The 23933-nt window shown below is 33.6% G+C and overlaps 1 protein-coding gene across 1 annotated transcript; it reads right to left on the bottom strand.

Moving 5' to 3' along the window:
* Positions 1 to 229: 229 nt before the first annotated feature.
* On the bottom strand, positions 230 to 20303 carry LOC132558206 (cullin-4A-like). Its single transcript, XM_060222739.1, has 21 exons — positions 19963 to 20303; positions 18382 to 18601; positions 17519 to 17588; positions 17215 to 17288; positions 16608 to 16770; positions 16009 to 16098; positions 15210 to 15292; positions 14892 to 14959; positions 14567 to 14685; positions 14261 to 14336; positions 13118 to 13246; positions 12602 to 12706; positions 12356 to 12466; positions 10931 to 11016; positions 9689 to 9796; positions 9005 to 9118; positions 8603 to 8708; positions 7841 to 7914; positions 6811 to 6909; positions 6222 to 6374; positions 230 to 4521 (listed from the first exon to the last, which is right to left on the bottom strand). Exons 1-21 carry the CDS (start codon positions 20237 to 20239, stop codon positions 4426 to 4428), a joined length of 2421 nt encoding a protein of 806 aa, XP_060078722.1. The 5' UTR covers positions 20240 to 20303; the 3' UTR covers positions 230 to 4425.
* Positions 20304 to 23933: the final 3630 nt, after the last annotated feature.

Below are 23933 nucleotides of genomic sequence, written 5' to 3'. Positions count from 1 at the left end.
TGCCCTATTGGGGCCTGCCTCTCCTGCCCTGAGACCTAGTATTTATACAAAGTATGTTCCCCTTCCCCCAAAGGGTGCCTTTGACTAAATTTAGTTAAAATTTACTCAGTCATTCATGACTCGGAAAGATTTGGAGATAAAGCTAACAAATGGACGGATGAAGGACGCCACAATATACCTGGAGCTCAGTTGTTCTTGTTCTAAAGAAAATAACACAACAAACATATCATTACTTTAATATTTTTAATTCTGATCAATATTTTGTATTGTGTGTATACAATTCCTGAAAATATCACTTAGCACAGAACACCAGCAAGCTAGTATTCTTTCTCACACCTGACAGTAAACCTATAAATATTAGAAATATATCAGGCCTGCAGGATCATCACTGATACTGAAAGTTAAAACACCACTTACTAGTAATTCATTAATGAAGATTTTGCTAAAATTTTAAGTCAATACCTTTTCTGAGAAAGTAACCTATTTAGAACTTCAGCGTGAGCTGTCCATAGATACATCTTGGATACTGTGTACATGGACAGCTCGGACACTGTGTCTATGGGTAAATCAGACACAAAGTCTATGGGCAGCTAAGACATGTGTCTACAGGCAAGTGACCTAAAGTTTACCTGGTATTGTTGACTTCATAAAATGGTTAACTCTATCCCTTAGTAGTTAACATTGCAAAGGAACTAGCTTTCAACCTTTTCCTAAAACATTTGTGAGAAACAGATGGAAAACAAATGAAAGACATTAATCAAAACAAGTTGACCTGCCTGGTAGCTAAAATTACCTCCCTTAACACTATCAAAGACTTCTTAGAGGAAAGCAAACTTAATGCAGTTGGAGAGTTGATGAAATATTTTAAAGGAACTTGCCCCTTCAAGTGTTTACTTGAATGTTTAGTCTATATACAAATCATTTCTTCTTTTGCATCACCCAAAGAAAACCTCAATAGATTGTTGAAATCTGATATGTACAAATTTTACTCACTAGATGACAATTGGTAAATAGCCACTCCTCACATACACTTTTGACATTCATAACCTCTAAGACTCAATTTTGCCTTGTCATAAATTTTGTAATTCATTATCCTCTACCACAAAATGGTGAGAGCACATTAGGACGAAAAATATAACTTGTCAAAACTAACCAAAAATATTTAAACTTCTTTTATCATGTTTTTAGAACAACAACAAAGCACAACAATCTATTCTAAATATTTTCAGTAAAACCAGAGTAATATCTAGCACTGTATTTTAGTAGCACTAATTTGGCTATCATTCAACAGAACCAAATTCAAGTCATATCAAAAATGTTTATATAGAGGATTATAAACACACTTTCAACATAATACCAAAATTCCTGAACTCTTGTGAAAACAGCTTAATTTTCCCATTGCTAAAAATTAAACAAATATTTATCTATGTTGGTTTCTAATTCATTTAATTCACAAATTTTGAAGCCATAAAAAGATATACTTTTCATTACCATTGAACAGACTATGTTTACTTTACTAAATTTATTTTCAATGTGTCTATTGTTTTTATTCCATCTTCAAGACAAGGACAATACGAACTCCTCAAAATAATATTTACAGTAATGTCCACCTAAAGTCAACATTGAAATCTGTAGAGCGGAAAGTTGTCCGTTTCGTCACTTATAGGTCAATTTAGATACAAAACAACTGGCCAGGACACCCTTACATCAGACATTCTCTCCACTTTCATTTTACATACATACTATATTGTACTTCCACTTTACATAAATACTGTATTGTACTTTCACTTTACATACATATTGTACATGTACTTAACACAAATATCATATTTGTATGTCACAGAAATTGTGCAATAAAAACAAAAAGTTCTACTGCAGGTACCACTGATTACAATTATGTGTATATGGCCCGTGTAATATAGACCTAAGTGTGCAATAATCCCTGCATATCACATAATGATCAATGAGAAAAACAGTCCATTTTCACAATGCAGTTCAATACATATTGAATCATGAAGACTATAGAAACGTAGAAATGTAATTATATCAAAAAAATCATGTAGATGTCCAGGAAATCATCAGCAAATAATCTCATTAAATCTAAAGTAAGAGATGGTTTAATTTTTGAGCTTGGCATTTAGTAAGACAATATCCTTGCTTTAATATAATTTACAATACACAAAATGTAAATGGCTAGCTATCCAACAGAACATTAACATTTTGGTGTATCATCAAAAGTTGTTGATTGAAAAAGTATATATGACAAGGGAAGTGGTTGAGGCCAGCCACTTGAACCAGGCAGGTATGCTATTAAAATTTATCTATAATGAATTAATAAATATGACATCACAAACGTTCAAGATGTTAAGAGTTCAGAAGAAATGCTATTTCAATTTTGGGATATGTGCCATTTAACACAACATACTAAGAAAACATTGATATTCAAATTTTGCGCTTGGAAACCACAACATTTTTTGTGCTGAAAAATGTACACATACAGTATTATATTACATGTATGGAACACACACAAAGGAAGTTAAATAAGGGTTTTAACCAAATCAGCGTTAATATTTCTATCCAGTTATCATGACCAAAGACAGATTATTGTGTTGAGTGGATTTATTCCAAATGTGATTGAATAACAAAAGTAAGAACTTGCAAACAGAACAAGGACAAGTATACAGATCTCAGTTTAAACGTGTCAACACAGGTTACTCATTCATATTCTTACATATCTCTATTGTCAGTCTGGAGACAGACATGTTGGTGGTAGATCAGTGTGATGTATATGGGATCATATTTGTGGTAGAAGGGTAGTGGGAAAATCAAATAGTGGTGACTGTATAGAGAGATAACCAGATTAGTGGTGACGGTATAGAGAGATAACCAGATTAGTGGTCATTAATAGAGAGATAACCAGATTAGTGGTGACTGTATAGAGAGATAACCAGATTAGTGGTGACTGTATAGAGAGATAACAAGATTAGTGGTGACTTAATAGAGAGATGACCAGCTTAGTAGTTGCTGGATAGCAATAACACCTGATAAGTGGTCACTTAATAGAGAGATAACCAGATTAGTGGTCACTTAATAGAGAGATAACCAGATTAGTGGTTGCTGGATAGAGAGATAACCAGCTTAGTGGTCACTAAATAGAGAGATAACTAGATTAGAAGTGACTGGATAGAGAGATAACCAGATGAGAAGTGACTGGATAGAGAGATGACTAGGTTAGTTGTAACTGGATAGAGAGAGGACCAGATTAATTGTGGTTGGATATTGGGATAACAATATTAGTGGTGACTGGATATTGGCAAAACTAGATAAGTGGTTGTTGGATAGAGAGATGATCAGATTAGTGATAACTGGATAGAGAGATAACCAGGTTAATGGTGACTGGACAGAGATGACCAGATTAGTGGGGACTGGATATTGGGATATGCAGATATTATTGGACACCAGATATCCCATCAATAATGAAAATCAATGCAAATTGTTCAACTGAAAAAAATGAAATAAATAAATAAAAAGAAAAAAAATCTTTAAGGTGTTCAAATTTATCTAGTACTGTTGACCACATCCAGCATGTCTGTTGAGTTATAAACAAAACATTATCACTTCAGAGAAAGAAAATGAGATTTACAAATAAGGAATTCAATTATCTTGGAATGCTCACTTTTAACATTGTAGTCGCACTTTATGCACTTAAGTTCATTTTCAATCCCAAATGAGAGGCTTTCTTTAAAAAGAATATCTAGCTTTCTCTTTCAGCCTATTTAGTGAATTCCCTTACTGCTGGGGCACGGAAAAACATACCCAGCTACACTTCCTAATCCATGTTCTTCTTCAGTAATAAATAACTATGGTTTGTTAAAAGTGATATCACTTGCACAGTCAACATGTTTTTCCCTGTCTATGACACAATGAATAATATGTAAGTGTAGGTATTTGCCAACCGATTTATACTCTGTATAGTTCAGTGTATTGACTGGTTCCAATATATCTGGTTCACATTCCTGGTTCACATTTTCTGTCTATGAGTTCAGACCATGAGGTGACAGCCTTTCTGAGGATGGCCCGAGAAATAATGTTAATGTTGAGTTCTAACACACATACCACAAAGAACCAATTATCTGCAACTTCCCAATTTCTTGCTCCACGAATATGAAAGAAGTTCTATGAACACGAATAAAAGAAATCCACACAATGACAAAAATAGCACTGAAATGATGCAAATCGCAGATGTATCGCTGAAACATTCGCCAGACTGAAAAGACGACAGTAACAATATCTTTATTGGGCAGATACAATCTGTCTCAATGTTTATGTCAGACAGATATAATCACGGTCATCAAAGCCTTTGAAAGACAGAAATGATCTCTGTCAAATAAATGTTTTATCACCAACTAAATTTGTCCATAAGAATCAAGCAACATAATGATACTGATTTGGATTATCTTTATCACGTTCCATGTAGTCTCTGTCAATCAAACTTTCGATCCTTTTCTTCAAATCTGCCGGCTGTAACACAAAGGACAAATTGATAATTAGTAGAAAACAAAATGAAACAAAGTCATACACATTTTTTCTAAATTTATTATAAACTCAAAACAACCAAATTCTATGCTAAATTTGCTGTTTGCACAAAGCTATATGATGCAGTTCTCTTTATTACAACTTAATATGTCTTTGATACAAAATCATCAATATTGATCAATATGATTGATCGCTTGAAGCATATTCAAAGCAGGCAAATTCTATTTCTTAGAACCTGACAAAAATGAACGATTGAATCACCAATAAGATGTAGAGGTTCCTTTCCGTTGTATTTACAATTTCAGAAAATGGAAGTTTACCTTGACTGTAAATCATACAACTGGAGACTGGTCAGTTATAATCGTCTTTATCAACTCACATTTTACCATATCTTTGAGAAACACTTATGCTCCCGAGGGGAAGCCATTCATGAAACTAAGACATTCGATTCAGAGGCGTTTTTGCCATATACCAAAGATCAGCAAATGTGAAATCTAATGTCACGGTCATTAGTAACACATGTGCTAAAGAAAAAGTATTTTCTAAAAAGGATAAAGTTACTGATTAGTATGAAGACTATGGACATACAAATCAAGGAATGTGAAATGCAACTTCAGCACGTATTTATGTCTGCCAAAGAAAGATTGTTTTTGCCTTGCTTCTTACTATTGTCATTACTAGACAGCTGCTGACAAGAATTTATCATGCCATTTCTATTTCTGGTGTTAATTTAAGACTTAAGAAAATAAATATACTAATAAATGCTTAGTCGTGTTTTTGCCTTTATTCACTTGTACATTGGCTTTGTTTATTTCTAATTGTAAGAATTTGGAGCATCTTTTTGCAATCGATAGAATTGAAATGTATTCACAATAATGCTATCTCTTGTTCCATGTCAAATTCAACACCTAAGTAAGCTCAGTCATAAGAACTCATTCTTGAATGGGATTAACATCTGCTTTTATAAAATTTCAGCAGATGAGTCTCCAAACACTTGTGTATTCTGAAATTATTTATTGAAATCAAACCAGTTTTAGTTTGGATTTATATGAAAGCCTACTGTCTGAACTGAGAGTGCCCATATGTTTGTATACTTATCTCATGATTCATCTATGAGGAGTAATCCTGCAATACTCCTAAAGTTGTGTAACAATATCCATTTTAATTAATGAATAGTATATTCTAATAATATTGATTCTGATCAAATTCAACCAATCATCAGTAATGTAATTATCTTATGCAATACTCTGGAAACGTTTGTCCAAGGGAGATAACTCAAATTACATATAAATGATCAGGACTGGAATTTGAATCGAGTATATTTCTGTAGATAAATCTGTATAATGTCCCTGTGTAGTTCGATCATTTAATTTAATTTACCAAGTTCAGTTGTTGCATAGTAATTAACATAAAAATTCTCTAATTTTGTAAATACTTGGTATCTAATAATTAAAGCTCTGGAATATATTTAACAAATGGACAGAAAGATAGAAAATAATATGCCTGCCTACCCAATCCCTTTTCAATTATCTAGAGGAACAAAAATGGTTATATATGTAGAAGTTGGGTTTTTTTTATCATTTTTCCAGAGATGGTATTTTACCTCGAAATTTTAGCTTGTAATTCAATAGATGTTTTTTTTTGTCTTTTGGTCAACTTTCCTAATCTTAAGATTAACACTTTACCTTCACTGGAAATTTAAGCTGGTTATAGAGCTCTGATATTAGAAGATTGTGTGTGAGGGTTTTCCGTGTCTTCATGATGCGAACAATTGCAGCATCTACTTGGTATTGTCTGTCCTGGAATACTCGCTCTGTTGTACTCGTATTCTCTTCTTGCTGCAATCACAAACAAAAGTACTCCACTTCTTTAACTCTCACTATAGTCACCAGTTAAAGTATGGATGGACGGACTAACAGACAGATCAAAAGTGTGGAATGGATTGGCAGATACAACAGATAGATGGATGGACAGAAAAAGTTAAATATTACATGTTTTAAAGCAAAAATTTGAATGACAAAATCAAACAGAGGCAGCAATTTTGTTGCATAACTTTCAATTTATGACAAAACATCACTGTCAACAATGACATCACAACAGGTTTCTGAGTAGAAGCCAATGAAAAACAATTCAGGATCAATTTTACTTGTGGCAAAAATATCAAATGGGTAAAATTACTAGATAATAGGACAATTATGGGATAAAGAAACACACTTTGATCAGCAGAGGATACTTGTATTTCTGAAGTAGAATTTATTTTCCAGTAAAACTCACCGTTTCCTTCATTTGTATTTGGTTGATTTTGATTTTACAAAGTTTGTGTTTGAATCCTTCATTATAGATAAACATATCATCATCTTCTATTTCTTTACTCTGGAAAATAAAAACATAAACAATCAACACACAAGAAATATCAAATGTTTTAACTTCACATTTTACTCTGAACTTGTTTTCAAGGGGTTTTAATTGTTACTATTTGTGAGTATTGATTAAAATTGCTAAATCTTGAAAATAAACTTGATACAGAAAACCACTGTTAGTTTCATGACTTCTGCAAATCCTTTATGCTTCAATCGTTTGATAATCATGAAAATTTGAACCATCGCAAATTTTTTTTTAGAAACTATTTTTTTCCAATAAATGTTGAATCAAAATATACCATGTAAAAAAAGACCTATTTAAAATGATCAGAGCAGAGTCACATCACTTTCAATCTCAACTCCCCTGGAACATGCCCTGGTAAAATGTTTTTTGTGCAACACCTTATAGACCAGATGAAAAGACTAGTTTGATCTTTTGATATACATCAAACAAATCAGGAGGATGCATAAGGGTATGTTGTAATGACTTTGAATTTAGGTGTCGCTCATTTTTAATCTTCAAAAGAAGCTATCAGTCTGTGATTGGTAGTTTTCTTCAACCTGGAATCAATCTTATTAATTCTTTTGTGCCTTCAATTTTAGCATGATATGTTCGAGGGGTGAAAGTGTTCATAACCCCTGAGGTATCAAAGATGAATTAATGTGTGAAACACTTTAAACCAACTCTCCTTTGTGATTTCAGCAATACAAGTTCAGTCAAATTGCATGTAGGGTAAATGTGCATTTTGTATTAAATATTAACTATGAAAATCACGGTTCATTATCTATGTTTTAATTCCCAACAATCAATTTTCGTGATTTTGCTTTGATTGTGTTATTTCCCAAAGTATATCACAAGCAAAAGAAAGTTGGTTTACAATAGTAAATAGTACCAGGTACAAAGCTTTGTCCTGACAGTGATCAACCTCCTCACAGTGACTTACCTTAGGGTGTTTCTGTAGAACTCGGGCCTTACCACATGCAAGTGACTGAAGCGTCCTCCTCAGTTCACCATCCTCTGGTTAAAGCAATAAAAATCATTAATCATGTACAACTTAGAGACCATGTTTTTATTTGGACATTTCATAAGAACCTTTTTTTAGCTCTATACACCTTATTTGTCAATTACCTACTAAAACTACTAACAGTACAGTCAAACTTTGTTAACTCGAAAGTTGTCAGGGTCATGAAAAAAATTAACAGGGACTTCAAGTTGAACGAATTTCAACATTAGCTCCAAGATTTTGTATAATATAGAGCCTTCTGAAACAAATGAAAATGAGACTATTTGAATCACTTGTTTACCAACATGCATGCCAATTTATAGATACAGAAAGATGAGAATAATGATACACAATTCCAGAAATTTATTCAAAAGTTACATGAAGCTTTATAAACACAATAAACATCATTGGTAAAAATGTGACACTTGATGCTTCTTCCATATCACCATCTTGATGGTAACTCATGTACTGTTCTTCGGATTTCTTTATTGATATCAAAGTCATATATGCCCTTATGAAAACATTTGCCAGAGTACAAAACCAAGGTTGTGATTTCAACTCTACATATGAGCGAATACATAGCCAGACAATGTTTGTAGACAGACAGATGGACAATGCGATTCCAGTACATCCCCACACCTCAACCCAACTTTGTTGCAGAGGGTATAATTAGGAGACTAGCTAGGAGTCTGACAAACTTACCAATAGCGGTGGCCTGTCTGATGGCCTCGAGAGAGAACTTGACTCCATCATTAAAGAGGAGGAGACAGAGGGTCTGGAACAGGGATACTTGTAGCTCCTTCTTACCCTGAAAATATAAAACATACCTTTTATCATCAAGGTTGAGAAATAAGCTAACATTATAGAAGAAAATGCATGATTGTTGCTTCAATGCTTTGGTAAAACTGCAAAAAATTGAAATGACAACCTAAATGATATATAGACAGGAAAACTTTTATGTAATAAATATGACCACTGTTCTTCAGATTGTTATTTATTTACAGACTGAAAAGGTCCTGACCAGTCATAACTAATTATGTGGGAAAATATGTAAAAATGATGATGGCAGTTGAAGTATCTTACATATTCAAAATACTGACTTACCCCTTCAAAGGAAGCCTTCAACACACAATGGCCTAGTGTGGGCTGCCACTGTAGTTTTCTCCCACTGTGTTTACCCAGGTAAAATTTCTTGAAAATTTCCTGAAACTTTATCATCTGAAAGCAAAACAAAATGTATTTCCAATCTTTTAGCGCCAAGAGTCATTTATGGTCACAATTTTGTTTTAAAGCTTGATTGATCTATCATCTGTATGTGCTTTAAAAATATTTGCTTACTGCACATTTGATGAGAAATGAAGTTGAATGTTTTCACTTTGACAACTCACTCAAGATGTGAAGCATGAATCATATATAGATAAATTCATTCATAAATAATTTTTCTTCAGATATTTGTACCCAATACAAAAGTCTCACCTAATCACTATGGTCACTTGAACCCTAAAGTCTATCATTTTGTCAAAAGATCTGTACTCTTAAGTACCTTCAGTGTAACAGTCAACAGTCACATTACTTTATCTTACACTGTCCCATTCTTCCCTACCCTACCACTATTGTGTACTTTATACTGTCAGTTGTACTGAGATACAGACTGGCATGTTCCAGTCCCAGTCTTCACTGTCAGGTATTCTGAGGTTCAGATTGGCATGTTCCAGTCCCATTCTTCACTGTCAGTAATACTGAGGTACAGATCAGCTGTCCTCGTGTTCCAGACCTGTTCAGACTTACCTCCACTGGTAGGTGTATTTCCATGGGAGTGTAAGTGGGCCAGTACCCCATTGTGAGGATATTCACAGTCAGTTCTATACCACCTGGTGAATCGATGTGCTGCATATACTGTTTAAGACGGAGATTTCATTAGCAACACATTATCTCTGACATCAACAATCCAGTGTGAATAGAAAAGTCAACATGTCTAATATAATATAGGGGGAAAAAGCCCAAGACAACGAATATAGACATCAAAGTGCCGAGGGTATTATATAAATGCTGTACATGATGTATTGAAGTAATGGAATAAAGCAAGTGGTTATCAGATTATAACTTTATGTAGTGAAAAGATAACCTATACCTCAACTGGAAATTACCAGGGAAAGGATTCTCTATATTTCTATATTTTCTCACTCCCAATTGTAATGAAGTTTTGTTAAAGAACACATTCCATGTGTTGCAAATAACAGTTTCTAATTAAATCATAAAATTGTAACTTTATCCTCTGATAATTGATATAATTGTGTCTATATATCATCAATGGACATGTAAGCTATCTTCTTATCTATACATCCAGAGGGTTTCAGTGGTACAATATGAAGTCCCATTAAGCACATGAGATCTCAGAGGGATCTTGGTGCCCATCATTGTTTGATCCTTTTATTTGCTCTTTGAAAGTTGGATCTTTTCCCTTCATTGTTTTTGCTCTTATTGATCAGAAATTTGAACATTCCTTAGCAGAAATAGCAATGATAATCTTTACCTGCCAAACATACATGTCGTCTGAAAGCCATTTTGTTTTTCTGATCAGTCCCTAATTCAAATGGACACAAGCAGTGACCAAATGGAACAAACATATGAAATTTGAGAGAGATCCATTCAGTATTTCTTCAGAAATAGGGATAACAAACTTTTAAAATCAAAACCCAAGATGGCCATTTGTCGGCCATTTTGTTTTTCTGATCAGTCCCAAAATTAGCAAGCACAACTAGAAACCAAGGGGGACCTTCATATAAAACTTGAGAGAGATCCATAGAGTACTTTTTCAAGAAATAGCCATAACAAATCTTCATTGAAAAAATCCAAGATGGCTGCCTGTTTGCCATTTTGTTCTCCATATCTGTCCAAAATCAAAATGTCACAACTAGGGACCAAGGGAAACCTACACATAAAATTTGAGAAAGATCCATCAAGCAATAACAAAAACTGTTGATGGTGGGATAATAAACAGGATTTTCTTAGTTAATGTAAATGTTTTACCTGCTTGAATGTCAACATAAAGTCCTTCGACAGCTCCATGTCTTTGAACATTCCCTCTAATTTACTTGTGAAGGCAGCACCACATTCTGAAGGAACCAATATTGAAGATATTAGTATATCACTACTTAATTCATATTATCATCCTCTACTGCAATTTGTTCATAACTTTTTAACACTAGTCCATGAGAAATGGAAATCACTATAGAACAGATGTTGCTTATGATGAGCATAGTTGTCAAACATCAGCAACAAAACTTTTTCAAAATCTGATGTTTTGAAATTTAAGGGACCAGCAAAAAACTTTGAAACTTGAATCATTCATGTTACGGTATATCACACACTTACATATATCTAGCACAAAGCCTGTGGTTATATTCATGTTTCATGTTGATGACAATAGTTGATACAACATTTTGACCTCAACACTAACGTTCAAATACTGAAAGACATTCCTATTTACAAAACATTTTTTTAATAATTAATGAAACAAAAGCAACTTTTAACAGAAATTATCAAGAAACAGACAACACATCTTTATGATTACATTTTTCTCTGTGGTACATATCTTGCAGCATATGTATTTTACAGATAAATGAGATAGATGTTTCCCGCCTCCCCTAAAAAGGTTTCAGGTAGAATAAAAACAAGTCAAAATTTCCATTTGTTCACTTAAAACTGTTCCTTTGAATCTTTTCTATCTCATATGAGTATCCTTTCTAACTTGTTTGAGTTTAGAAAACATGGATTTTTCAATCTTCCCTACCTTATTTGAGTTAAGACAATATGGATTTTTTAAAATCATTCCTACCTTGTTTGAATTAAAGACAATAAAAATTTTCACAATCATTTCTACCTTATTTGAGTTAAGACAATATGGATTTTCACAATCCTTCCTGCCTTGTTTGAATTAAGACAATAAGGATTTTCACAATCATTTCTACCTTGTTTAAAATAAGACAATATAAATTTTCACAATTCTTCCTACCTTATTTGAGTTAAGACAATAAGGATTTTCACAATCATTCCTACCTTGTTTAAGATAATACAGTAAGAATTTTTACAATCCTACCTACCTTATTTGAGTTAAGACAATAAGGATTTTCACAATCATTCCTACCTTGTTTAAGATAATACAGTAAGAATTTTTACAATCCTACCTACCTTATTTGAGTTAAGACAATAAGGATTTTCACAATCATTCCTACCTTGTTTAAGATAATACAGTAAGAATTTTTACAATCCTACCTACCTTATTTGAGTTAAGACAATAAGGATTTTCACAATCATTCCTACCTTGTTTAAGATAATACAGTAAGAATTTTTACAATCCTACCTACCTTATTTGAGTTAAGACAATAAGGATTTTCACAATCATTCCTACCTTGTTTAAGATAATACAGTAAGAATTTTTACAATCCTACCTACCTTGTTTGAGTTTAGATAACATGGATTTCTCTGCATCCACTGAGGCACTCTTTCCTACCAGGAGCCTCTTGGCAAGGTCCTTTTTGTAGAAAGCCTCAAACACATCTTTACCTGTTAACAAGTTAAAAAAAACATATTTATTAATAAAAATACTGTGTAGAGTCAAACTAGAAAATATTTCATACATTGATCAATAAGGAATTTCAATTTTGAAGATAATATTTCAGTTGAGACGCCTTTACATACCATGTATAAACCTAAAGAGGACCATGATCTTGTCAAGAAGTCTCTCCAGCTCCTCTTCTGTGGCTTCCTTGTTTCCGGCTCGTAACTTGGAATCCACATATTTGGCTGAATACAACAACAACGGTGAAATTTTTAACAATTAAAAAGATTTTTTTCTGATTTTTGTACCAAACAGCCTTCTAATGAAAAGCTGAAGTAAAATTATTGATGTTTCACTTATCTTTATATAAATTCCTTGCTTGGAATTTTTGTGTGTGTATTTCATTTCAAAGATATAAGTGTCTATGTTGAGGATGCCAATTCTATTAGACTACTTTACTAAACCGTATAGAAGTTAGAGCTCTGATTCCATCACCATCACCTGACCACCTGAAAATTTGTCACCTTTAAATCAAAATAAAAAATATCTAAGTATTACAATTCACCTACTTTCTTGTCATAAGCTTTCCTGGTGTGTTTATACAACATGTATACATGAAACATCTCTTCACTCATTTCATTTATCTCTGTTCTTACCAATAAGTTCTGCTGGTTTGTTCTGTCGAACATTTACAAAGTTTTCGAAACTTTCTTTCATTGCATTAACAAATTTGTCATTTTTGTTGAAACACACATTGATGATGTTGTCAGTTTTGTCTTTGAAATCTGGAACAAAAAGAAGCTCAGGCTAAGATAATGTATTTCATAAGAGCAACTGACAAAGCAGAAATATATTAACCATGTGTTACATTTAAGTGACTTTCGACACTGTACCAGCCAAATAACATGCCTCTAAGCATTTCAGGTCATGAGAAGAAGTCCTTTAAATGTTTTAACATATTTGACCCCTGTGAACTTGTGAATATATGTCAAGGTCATTCATTTTCCCAAACTATATCGGGCTTCATCCTAGAAACATACCAGTTAAATATCATGCCTCTAGGCCTTTTAGTTCATGAGAAGAAGTTATTAAAATGTTTTAACAAATCTGACCCCTGTGACCTTGAACATAGTTCTAAGGCCATTTCTTTTTTCAAACTTTGTCAGGCTTCATCCTAGGAACTAGGTCAGCTTAAAATATATATGTTTTTAATGATTTTAACTTAAGTGAGCTTTTTCAGACAAACATTTTTAAAAAGATTCTTGCGTCTAAACTACCACTTGCATGGAACTGAAAATAAATTCAAAATCCAACCAAACCAAGAAAAGAGAAACAATCTTTTAACATAGAACTGTACCATAGCTGGTAATGTATCCATTCTCAAGCTTTGATAACAGTAAGATCATTAGTACACGCCAATCAGTAACGAAGGTCTCAGAAATATGAATAGTATCTAAACAGTTTTTATTTTGCTATTCTTGGCGAGCAAAACTTTTCACTTCCAAAAGAGTTTTGTGATATCTCACATGAAATGAAAGTGAGTTCTTTAATCACCAGACTCAGTAAAATTCATCTTGATAGTTTCAAAGTAAAAACGGTTGTCAGAATAAGATGGGAGCATTCTCCATATCATGACATCACAATCAATTTCTGACTGATTCAGCCAATGAAAATTATCCCAGGGTGTATTACACTAGTGACCTACATGCAAAAATTTAACACAGGGAAATTCATTTGAAAACAGGCATATCATGTGATGAAAGATATTACAGAGGAGAAAACAAAAAGAAACAGTTTACCTAATAGACTTTGAACCATGTCCTTATCTTTTTCTGTATCATTGTCACTGTTTATCACAATTAGGCGCCCTGTTGACTGTAAACACAATAGAAAGTTTTGTCAATATCAGCTTAGATCATTACTCCTGAACGACAAAGTCTACTTTTTGATTTTTCTGTTACTGGAAATTTTCTCTTTTAGAACTGTATAAAATATTATCACTGAACATTAAGATATAATTGAATTAATCAATTATCTTTAATTTATCTGTTTCATTAAGAACTTGTAACAATGTGTATTATCTAGGTCCTCCATGAGTTACCTACCTTGATGTACACAGCAAATGCAATACATAAATCCTTGAGTCCATCTCTCACCCGGTTGAAAAGCTGATACATGAGTGTAAGTTCCATGATTCTGTTCTCTGACAACAGCTGGTCCAGACCTGGTCATTAACAAACAGTAGACACATTGATACAATCACAGCAAACTTAGAAATCCAAGAAAATTTACCCTTAGTCCAATAATTTTGTTCAATTTTAAGGATCAACATCAAAACATAAATATAGAGCTACACATAATCCAGATCAGATATTATCTGTACATCATACTGGCTTTATTTTAGAAAGACTCTGCTTTGACAAAGTGTACCTTTCTGTAGGATCTGTGTTAGGTGTTGCTCCAGTAGCTGTTTTTCTACACAGCACACAAGTGGTTTTCTGTTAATAAAAATATCAAGTTTTATGTATACCTCCAGTTATAAATACAACAGTTCTTAGGATATCTGGCATTTCCAATAATTTGAAAATATCTCCCCAACAGAGGAATTCACAACTTGTATCAGCTCTTTTCATATAAATTTTTCATTATAAAACCATATCACATTCGTGCAATTCACCTCGACTACAAAAATAAAATTCTTTTCTCATTTAATCAATTAATAAGCCAACAATATATAATTGTAATTACTTTGTTGCTTGATCCAGATAATGTAGCAATCTTTCAGATTCCTCATTTAGACGCTTGTCAACATAAGCCAAGTATTCTGGAACCTAACAGTCAATAAAGAAAACACAAATTACACAATGAAATGCAAATCCTAAGTAACAATATAAAGTTGGTATCACACATCTCTTTAACTTGCATCTAGTCTTAGCCAATTGGACTGAGCTCAGGCTGTTGTTTGTCATTGTCATCAATGGTGAAAATAAGAAAACTTTTGCAATGTTGAAATTGCATCCACAATTATTATTATTATTGCATTCTTAATGGCCCGTCAACACATTAAATGTCATTAGGGCCATCAACCAGTAAAAACACACAGCGATCCAAAAGGAAATAACATTAAACACACCAAAAGGTAAAAGACAAATGCTGAAAATCTTAAATGGGTATATTAACACAAAAGATTAAAATGGTACATTATATAGACCAACATCACAAAAGTAGAACTGTCAAAATACACACTTACTCTTCCAGTGCCAGTACTATCTTTGAGTAGGTGGATTTTTTGTTGACAAAAATAATACAAAAGCAATACCAGGTAAAAAATAAAGACTTTTTTTTTCAAATGAAAAGAAAATGAGCATGATCCCCGATAAATATCTCCCAACCAAAAATATAATATCTTAAGTTCAACCCTTTAACCTTGACTGATGACTATCAAACCTGAAACTCTTTTTTTTGCACAGTTTAACTTATCTTTACATACTCCTGAAGTAATAGACACACTGTTAGGCCTGTTGTTGGGCAAGAAGTCATTACTTACATCTCTTTCTTGCATTAGTCGCTGTCCTTCAGCAGCATAGAGTCTGTCTGTGGCCTCGATAAATTTCTTCTCAAAGGCATCTTGATAAATCTGAATCAGATCAACAGGTTTTCATCAGAGGTGTTAAAACTTATCAAAGCTATCAAACCAAACCACAGTAAACATGTAAGAATTAAACCTGGTCTGCTGAAAGGTCAATAAAATGTTCCTTCTTTTTCCTGTTAAACACTGGCTACTTAGCTGTTACACATATTTACTGTTGTCCTCATAATGGAAATTACTTTGTCTTGGTGTTTCAAGTGCTTACATCACTCACCTGAATAGTTCAGATACCTTAACAGTAGGGGTCTAAAGATTTGACTGTAAGTCACTTATTTTTCACAAGGGATTACATTTCATATTTATTCCTGTGCAGCTTCAATTAAATTTCCCACAAATCACTTTTGCACATGTTGACCTTAAATGACTTTTGGACATGGTACCTGTGAAACCATGTTTTTGTGAATAAGACTGTCACTTACCTTTCGTAAAATTAAATACTGACTAAAATATAGTGGTTTACAGTACCCTTTTGGGTCCTAACACTCTATGCAGCTTACCTGAAGATCTGACAACATTCGTAACAAACTCTTCATCAGTTGTCTGTCTACAGCCTCGCCATTGCGTTCTCGCTGAATCAACTGGAGTAGACCATCTACAGTACGTGTCTGTACAATATGGTGTCCAACAATCTGAGAGCGAAATAAGTCCAGTCCCATGTCCCTGTATAACGTTTAAGTCCCATATTTACTTATTTAATGCAAAAACAAAAAATGTTGTGAACATTACATATTTTAAATAATGCCATAAAAACATATATTAAACATACTTGGTACTCTTATCTGCATGAAATGTCTATTGCTAAATAATTTATTTTTCTTGTTGAAAAAAATCAGATTACACACAAAGCATTTTGTTTCATAAATGTAGGAAATTCAATAATTAATTTTCATCTTTAAATGACAAGTTTCCTTCAATTTACCTCTAAAAATTAAATCTCTCCATGAACTGACCGAACTTCAAAACTGGAAACAAGCACATCTTTGTAATGACAGATGTTGTTATTTCCAAAATATCTAATTATATTGGAAATCAATACCCCTTCCCCCCAAAAAAGGGTGGAAAATGTCACTACATCATACATAACTTAATTTCTGAATAACTTACCAGATGGATAAGATTGAGGACGTTTGTAACACATATGTGCGATCCAGATACAAGAAAATGCTTCGAATCATTATCTGTAGAGAAAAAGATTTTCATAAATATAACACAATGAGACATACACTAATAAATTATGGATTCCCCATCTGGCCAATCATCAAACTTGTTTTTTTTACACATTTTCCTTGACAAATGAAAGCAAATAATGAAGATTTATTGACAAATGACAGCAGTATAGAATTACAAGTAAGATCACTTCTTTACTAATGTCTAAAAGCAATTTCACATCGTTAATATGAACACTTACCATTTGTCTGCAGTGATCCTTCCAGCAACTGTCCATCATTTTTAGAAATTGTTCATACCCTATATTCTCTGTACCAATAATTAAGGATTCTGATTCATGAATGCTTCATAGGGAAAGCTCTGTAAACAGACCCCATATAACCTTACCCACAATTTTTCTGTCGAAACACAAACCACATTACACATAAATGAAGCAAAAGACATCTGATCCGAGATCTGCTCTTCAACATGCCCTGTATCATCAGGTACTTATTTGAGGTATGTGGTTCGACATGCTCTGTAACATCATATACTGATCTGAGCTGCTTGGTTTGACATACCCTAGATCATGAGGTACTTATCTGAGCTGCATGGTTCGACATACCCTATATCATGAGGTACTTATCTGAGCTGCATGGTTCGACATACCCTATATCATGAGGTACTTATCTGAGGTGCATGGTTTGACATACCCTATATTATGATGTACTGATCCAAGGTTCATGGTGTGACATACCCTATATCATGAGGTACTTATCTGAGGTTCATGGTGTGACATACCCTATATCATGAGGTACTTATCCAAGGTGCATGGTTTGACACTCCCTATATCATGACGTACTTATCTGAGGTGCATGGTGTGACATGCCCTACCCTTGATAGTTTGTTTTTCTCAGAAAGATTAGATACAGACCAGTCAGTGTTGATGTGTTAGTGGCATACACCATACACAAATTGCCTCCAGCTACCACAAGGAGACCTTGCCTTAAAATGACCCCAGCTGTTCACAAAAAAATCCAATAAATAATGATACAATAAAACACACATCTGCTACATACACTTCCATTAGCAATTTTGTCAAGTAATTAGTTAAACAAAGGATATTCTAGAAACTGCTTGATATTGGCTTTGACATGGTTTTCACACACTTGTTTGAGCTGGTCGTACAGGTTGGCAGACATCTTGTGGGAGCACATGTTTTCCACTGCCTGATAAAGCTCCTCCAGACTGGATTGGATAGAATGGCTTGTGTGAATAGCCTCTACCGAATCCCTTAACTTCTCCCATGTTTGCTGTTGAAAGTTTTCGGGCAATTTTGGTTTTTCTGTCAAAAAGAACAAACAATTATATGACATAAATGAAATCTTCACCTCAAAACAAAAATGTAGGCCCCAAGTATCAATACTGTTGAGTCCTAGAAGGACAAAACAAAGGTATAATGCAGTATCCATTGTTTGTTTACACTGTATAGGAGTCTAATCTACATTGAAAGGTGCTATTTACTTTCCTACAATCTTCTCACAACTATCGTATTTACCCAGCAATAACCTCATACAAAGAAATAAGTCCACTCATACAGGTTGCTGGTGAGTAAGATTATAAACCAATTCTATTTTTTGTCCTTTAATATAAACAATCCCCACAACTTTTGGTATAAGTGATCATGGAGAGTTGGTTCATAGGCTTATTGCATGGTTAATCAAAATTGCCAATTTACTTCCTTCCCTGTCAATTGTACTGGAAGTCAGACACATCAGAGCAAAAACTTATAAAATCTAGTTCACCAAACATAAACAACTATCTCAGTTACAGAAAGAAAATTCCAACACATACATCTTTAAAAAAAAAAGCCACTCCCCACTACCTCCTTTAACACAGAAATTGTTTTCCAACCTTCATCTGCCTATACTATAGTAGGACACAGTAAATATAGTAGGAGTCCAAACTGCTTTGATAGAAACAAACAACCAGCCATAACTGTCAACATTTGTGTCAAACTGAATCTGAAACATCACAAGTATTAGAAGAGCTTCTATATAATTGTAAAAAGACAATGACAACTCGTTTCTTTCACCTATTGAAAATCAAAAAGCAACCTATGTCAAAACTCATTACTGTAGTTATTCAACGATGAGACCACATGTGGTATGTTTATTGTCAGCAAGAGAAACACCATATGTACTATCAACCTATTCTAGTAAACATTTTTCCAATATTTGTGGAGATATTTAACTCTCTAGTATAACATTTGTTAAATATTTCAGGTTTTCATATTAAAGCATCTACTTCCACATGAATGAATGCTATACATGTGACTAGCAAGCAAACAATTTTAGTGTGACACTTAAGCTTGTACTAGTCTTATAATGTGTGTTAAAGGTGAACTTGTTATATAAAACTTGGATAGCATCTTTTAGTAACTTCCAGTGCAACTGAGTAGATAATTAATGAAAACCAATTACTTCGTCATTCACTGTTTATGAAAAGGAAGATGTATTATAATGCAACCATTCATTTTTATCAAATTACATTCAAGAAAGTATGTTACATTTCCAGTATTTCATTATAATCACTATCAAAATGTTTCGTATCATAATTTTGCACTGTCAATGTGATTGTAACTTTTTTATAAAATATGCATTGAATTTAAAGGGAAAATTATACTTTTTTGTGTTACATCATTACCTTTGAAATTCTTTATCACAAGTTTTTTTGCTGCCCCTGGCTTGCTGTTTGCCAGTGGCGAAGCATGTCTATTTAACCCATTGCTAGGACTCGATAACGCTGAGAAATTGGCTCGCTTTTGAGATTCTGTCATCGGTGTTTCATCCGAGTTTTGACGAACCCTTTTGTGATTTGGAGGAGAAAGGTTTTCCCTGGATTTTCTTTTCCTGTAATTTACTTCCTCGTCAAACTTCTGCTGTTCTTGCAGATCTGGCTTATTAGCATTTGAGAGAGGCATGCATTACGCTTTAGGCCACAAAATGGCCCAAGTGTACGAGTAAACAGCAGTTATTTGACACTGACAACTTCTGTTTTGTCTTTTTCTCTCAAAATGGCGGTGGCTCTCGTGTACACTCTCGTGACAAAGGGAGATTACTCTGATTTGTTTACAAAACTTCAAAAACACGTGTTGGTTGTCATGTCGGGCATATCCTTGTAAAACCATTGTCGTTGTTATCATAAACTTATGCTATATTTGCTTCGTTAAAATTATGCACGTTTTGTTAAAATTTCAATATTTCAAATGCCTATTATTTTGATATCTCATTCTTTGTTGCTAATACTAGTTTTAAGATATTGATAGTTCACGCACGGTACTTGAGTATCATACAAAAATATATGAACTGGTGTTTGACACATTTCACACGATGGGCATGGATTCTGATAATATTTTTGAAGTATTCATTTTTAGCCAGTTGCTGAATTGTTGGAGGGTTTATCACTCGGGTAAAATCAGGTCACGTGTGATATAGATAATGGTACACGTGAGTGATCTATAAAGTGACACTACAGTGCTCTTACTGTAAAAAAAAAACAAGAATATTGCATCATAAAATGTAGAAAGGACAAAAGCAATGTAGTTCATATACTGTCGACATCTTAGTTAATTTTGGTGCAAATAATAGTGTTCAGTCACAGACTTAGATATATCAATTTATGTGTGTGGTTCAATGAACTGATCTAATTGATAACTTTAAATTGATTCAGGTGTACATTGAATATGTTTGACCTGTAAACTGAGATTAGTTGTAGCACTTTGGAGATAATTTTTTGGATGGATGGTTAACACATGCTTTTTATGTCTTTTTTTCACCGTTAACATATTCTGAGTTAAGCATATTAGGATTCATTTAATTTTCCAATAAATATTGGGACAAAATCCTGTCTTTCTTAAAGTTTGAAGGATTTTATAAGAAGTCACTTGATATCCACAATTGGGCCCTTTCCTTACAGGTCCTGGGGCCCCAGACCCTTCATTTAAACAAAATTGGTTCCCCTTCACCAAGGATTCTTCTTACCAAATTAAGACAAAATCCTGACACACCTACAGATGGATTCTAAAAATTTCCTATAAATCCCTTATGGGGCACTGTGCCATACTAAGTTGAGATATTCTATTAATGCAAAATCATCATGAACCTTTCACCAAAGGATGTTTCTGGCCAAAATGAGAGAAGAAATGTTTTCCTCTAAACAAGGATTTCAAGGCTCCTTACCATATTTGGTCTAAATACTTTCATGCCAACACATGAAGGATTTTAGGCCTGAAGGGTCAGACACAATGCTCATACAAAATTGGTAACCCTTCCCACAAAGATCCTTCTAACTAAATAAATAAAAATATCTGCATGTCAACACAAGAAGGGTTTTAGGCCTGAGAGGTCAGATTCATTGCTCATACAGCATTGGTAACCCTTCCCACAAAGACCCTTCTAACTAAATAAATAAAAATATCTCTACCCCTACTACCCCTATTGAGCTATTTGTTCCAGACTCTTCATTTATATAAAATTGAGCACCCTCCCCCTTAAAGATGCTTCTGACAAAATTTGGACAACATGTCATCCAAACAGTGAAAGAATTTTAAAGATACTGTAAATTGGTAGTATTCCTGTTCATTTCAACTTATGCAGTGCTTGTAAAGGCTCAACAAAATTTGTGGTTTGAAATACAAACTTTATCAACTTTGATTAAGATTTATTGATAGGTATTACTACTGGTAAGTATGTTGCATGCAATCGTAGGTCCAGCACCTGTTAACAGGCATGCCTTGCCCTCCTAATGCATGTATTATCATAATGTGAAAAGGACTCTCTTTTGTAATTAGGGCTCCACATTGAGATGCTGGTGCACTATAGTTATCAGCTTGTCCGTATTTGCTTTTTGCAATAACTTGTATATTTGTTGTCAAATTATCACCAAATTTGGTGTGGACCATTTCATTAGTTTCTACATGCTGCATATTTGCTGTCAGATTTTCATCACATTTATTATGTGGTTTTATGTACACAATATATTGTATGGCTTTGATGATCATTGGCATCTGTTCATATTTACATGACTCATGGGACTTTAAATGCTGCGACAAATGACCATCATGACATCTCTCAAAAATGTTGCTGATATTGGTGCAGATCATGAAAATCCAATATGGCTACCATAGCTTCTGGTTGGCTGAGACATTTTCAAATTCTTCTTAAGAACGGTTGGTTCCATTGACTTCTAACTTAGTATAAATGATCCTTAAGGAGTTCCAAACAAGTATAGTTATTACTCGTGCAGATAATAAAATTCATAATGGCCACGGTGTCTTCTGATTGGCTGAGACATTTTCAAATTTTTCTCAAAAATGAGTGGTGTAATGGATTCCTAACTTGATACAAAATTACCCTTATTAGGTCAGAACCATGAAATGCTTTTATTCATACTATGCTGATGTATGAAACCTGTGTGATATATGCAGGGCCCTGCCTTGTCATTTATGTAGTTGTACTCTGCTTCTAATTATCTTTTCAGATTTTCACATTTGAATTAAAATCACCATTTATTTTCATATTAAAAAACACATCTCCTGAAATAGAACCAGAGTAGTTGTTTGGTTTACATGACCTTCATCACAAAATCAAAATCGACAGTAAGGAAGTCAGGTGGTGTAATCATAGCATACTGGCCTCTCACCTTAAGGCACGAAAGGGTAAGGGTCACCTGCTGACCATGATGGTTTTCCCTGGTTACTCTGGTTTCCTTCCACAGTATGACCCCCACGGTTGCTTCCATCCAGGCAAAGAAGATTAATTAATATCAAACAGAGTAAGTTGATAGATTGTAAAATCAATAAAAGTTCTACTAAGAAAAACCATAAAACATTCAGCCTTGATCAATTCTTTATACTTCTCACTTGTCAAATAAGTTCAATTTAAAGTAAGGTCAATATAAAAAGTAATTTTGACCGCTAGTCATTACTTTCAGAGGTCAAGCAAGTGTAAATTTTACAGTAAAGAATCATCAGTTTCTAATAGGCACACAAATGATATCGAATATGTGAAATTTTTAACTGAATACAAAAATTATCCCTGACCTTGGAAATTAGACTTAAACATTCAAACAGTAACAAGTTTATACTCAAAACTTTTATTGTAAAGGAAAATATTATAAGCATCAAAATTAGGATTTTTTTAAGGATTAGGATTTTTTCAAGAATTTATTGAACTGAAGAAATACTTTTCAAAGTAGGTAAGTTCAAATCAGATTTTTAATACAGCTCAATTAATCAAAATTTGAAAATGGATTTCCTTAAAACTTTTAAAATTGAAATTTGAGGGTTATTTGGCAATAACAAATTTGTATATGGATGATGTGTCTAGGATTGAGGCAAGCAGTCAGTGCTGTGTATCATTACTGAAACTGGAGACTATCTTTGATTGGCTGATGATATTATGGGCTGTAATTAATTGGTTGATGATGTTGGATGTTGTCACTGTGTATGGTTGATGAGGTTGGATGTTATCACTGTGTATGGTTGATGAGGTTGGGTGTTGTCACTGTGTATGGCTGATGAGGTTGGGTGTTGTCACTGTGTATGGCTGATGAGGTTGGGTGTTGTCACTGTGTATGGTTGATGAGGTTGGATGTTGTCACTGTGTATGGCTGAT

This window comes from Ylistrum balloti, unplaced genomic scaffold (assembly GCF_031769215.1).
Source record: "Ylistrum balloti isolate Yb309-2 unplaced genomic scaffold, AGI_CSIRO_Ybal_v1 Utg370772, whole genome shotgun sequence".
Lineage (NCBI taxonomy): Eukaryota > Metazoa > Mollusca > Bivalvia > Pectinida > Pectinidae > Ylistrum > Ylistrum balloti.
This window is presented reverse-complemented; position numbering and strand designations above follow the sequence as displayed.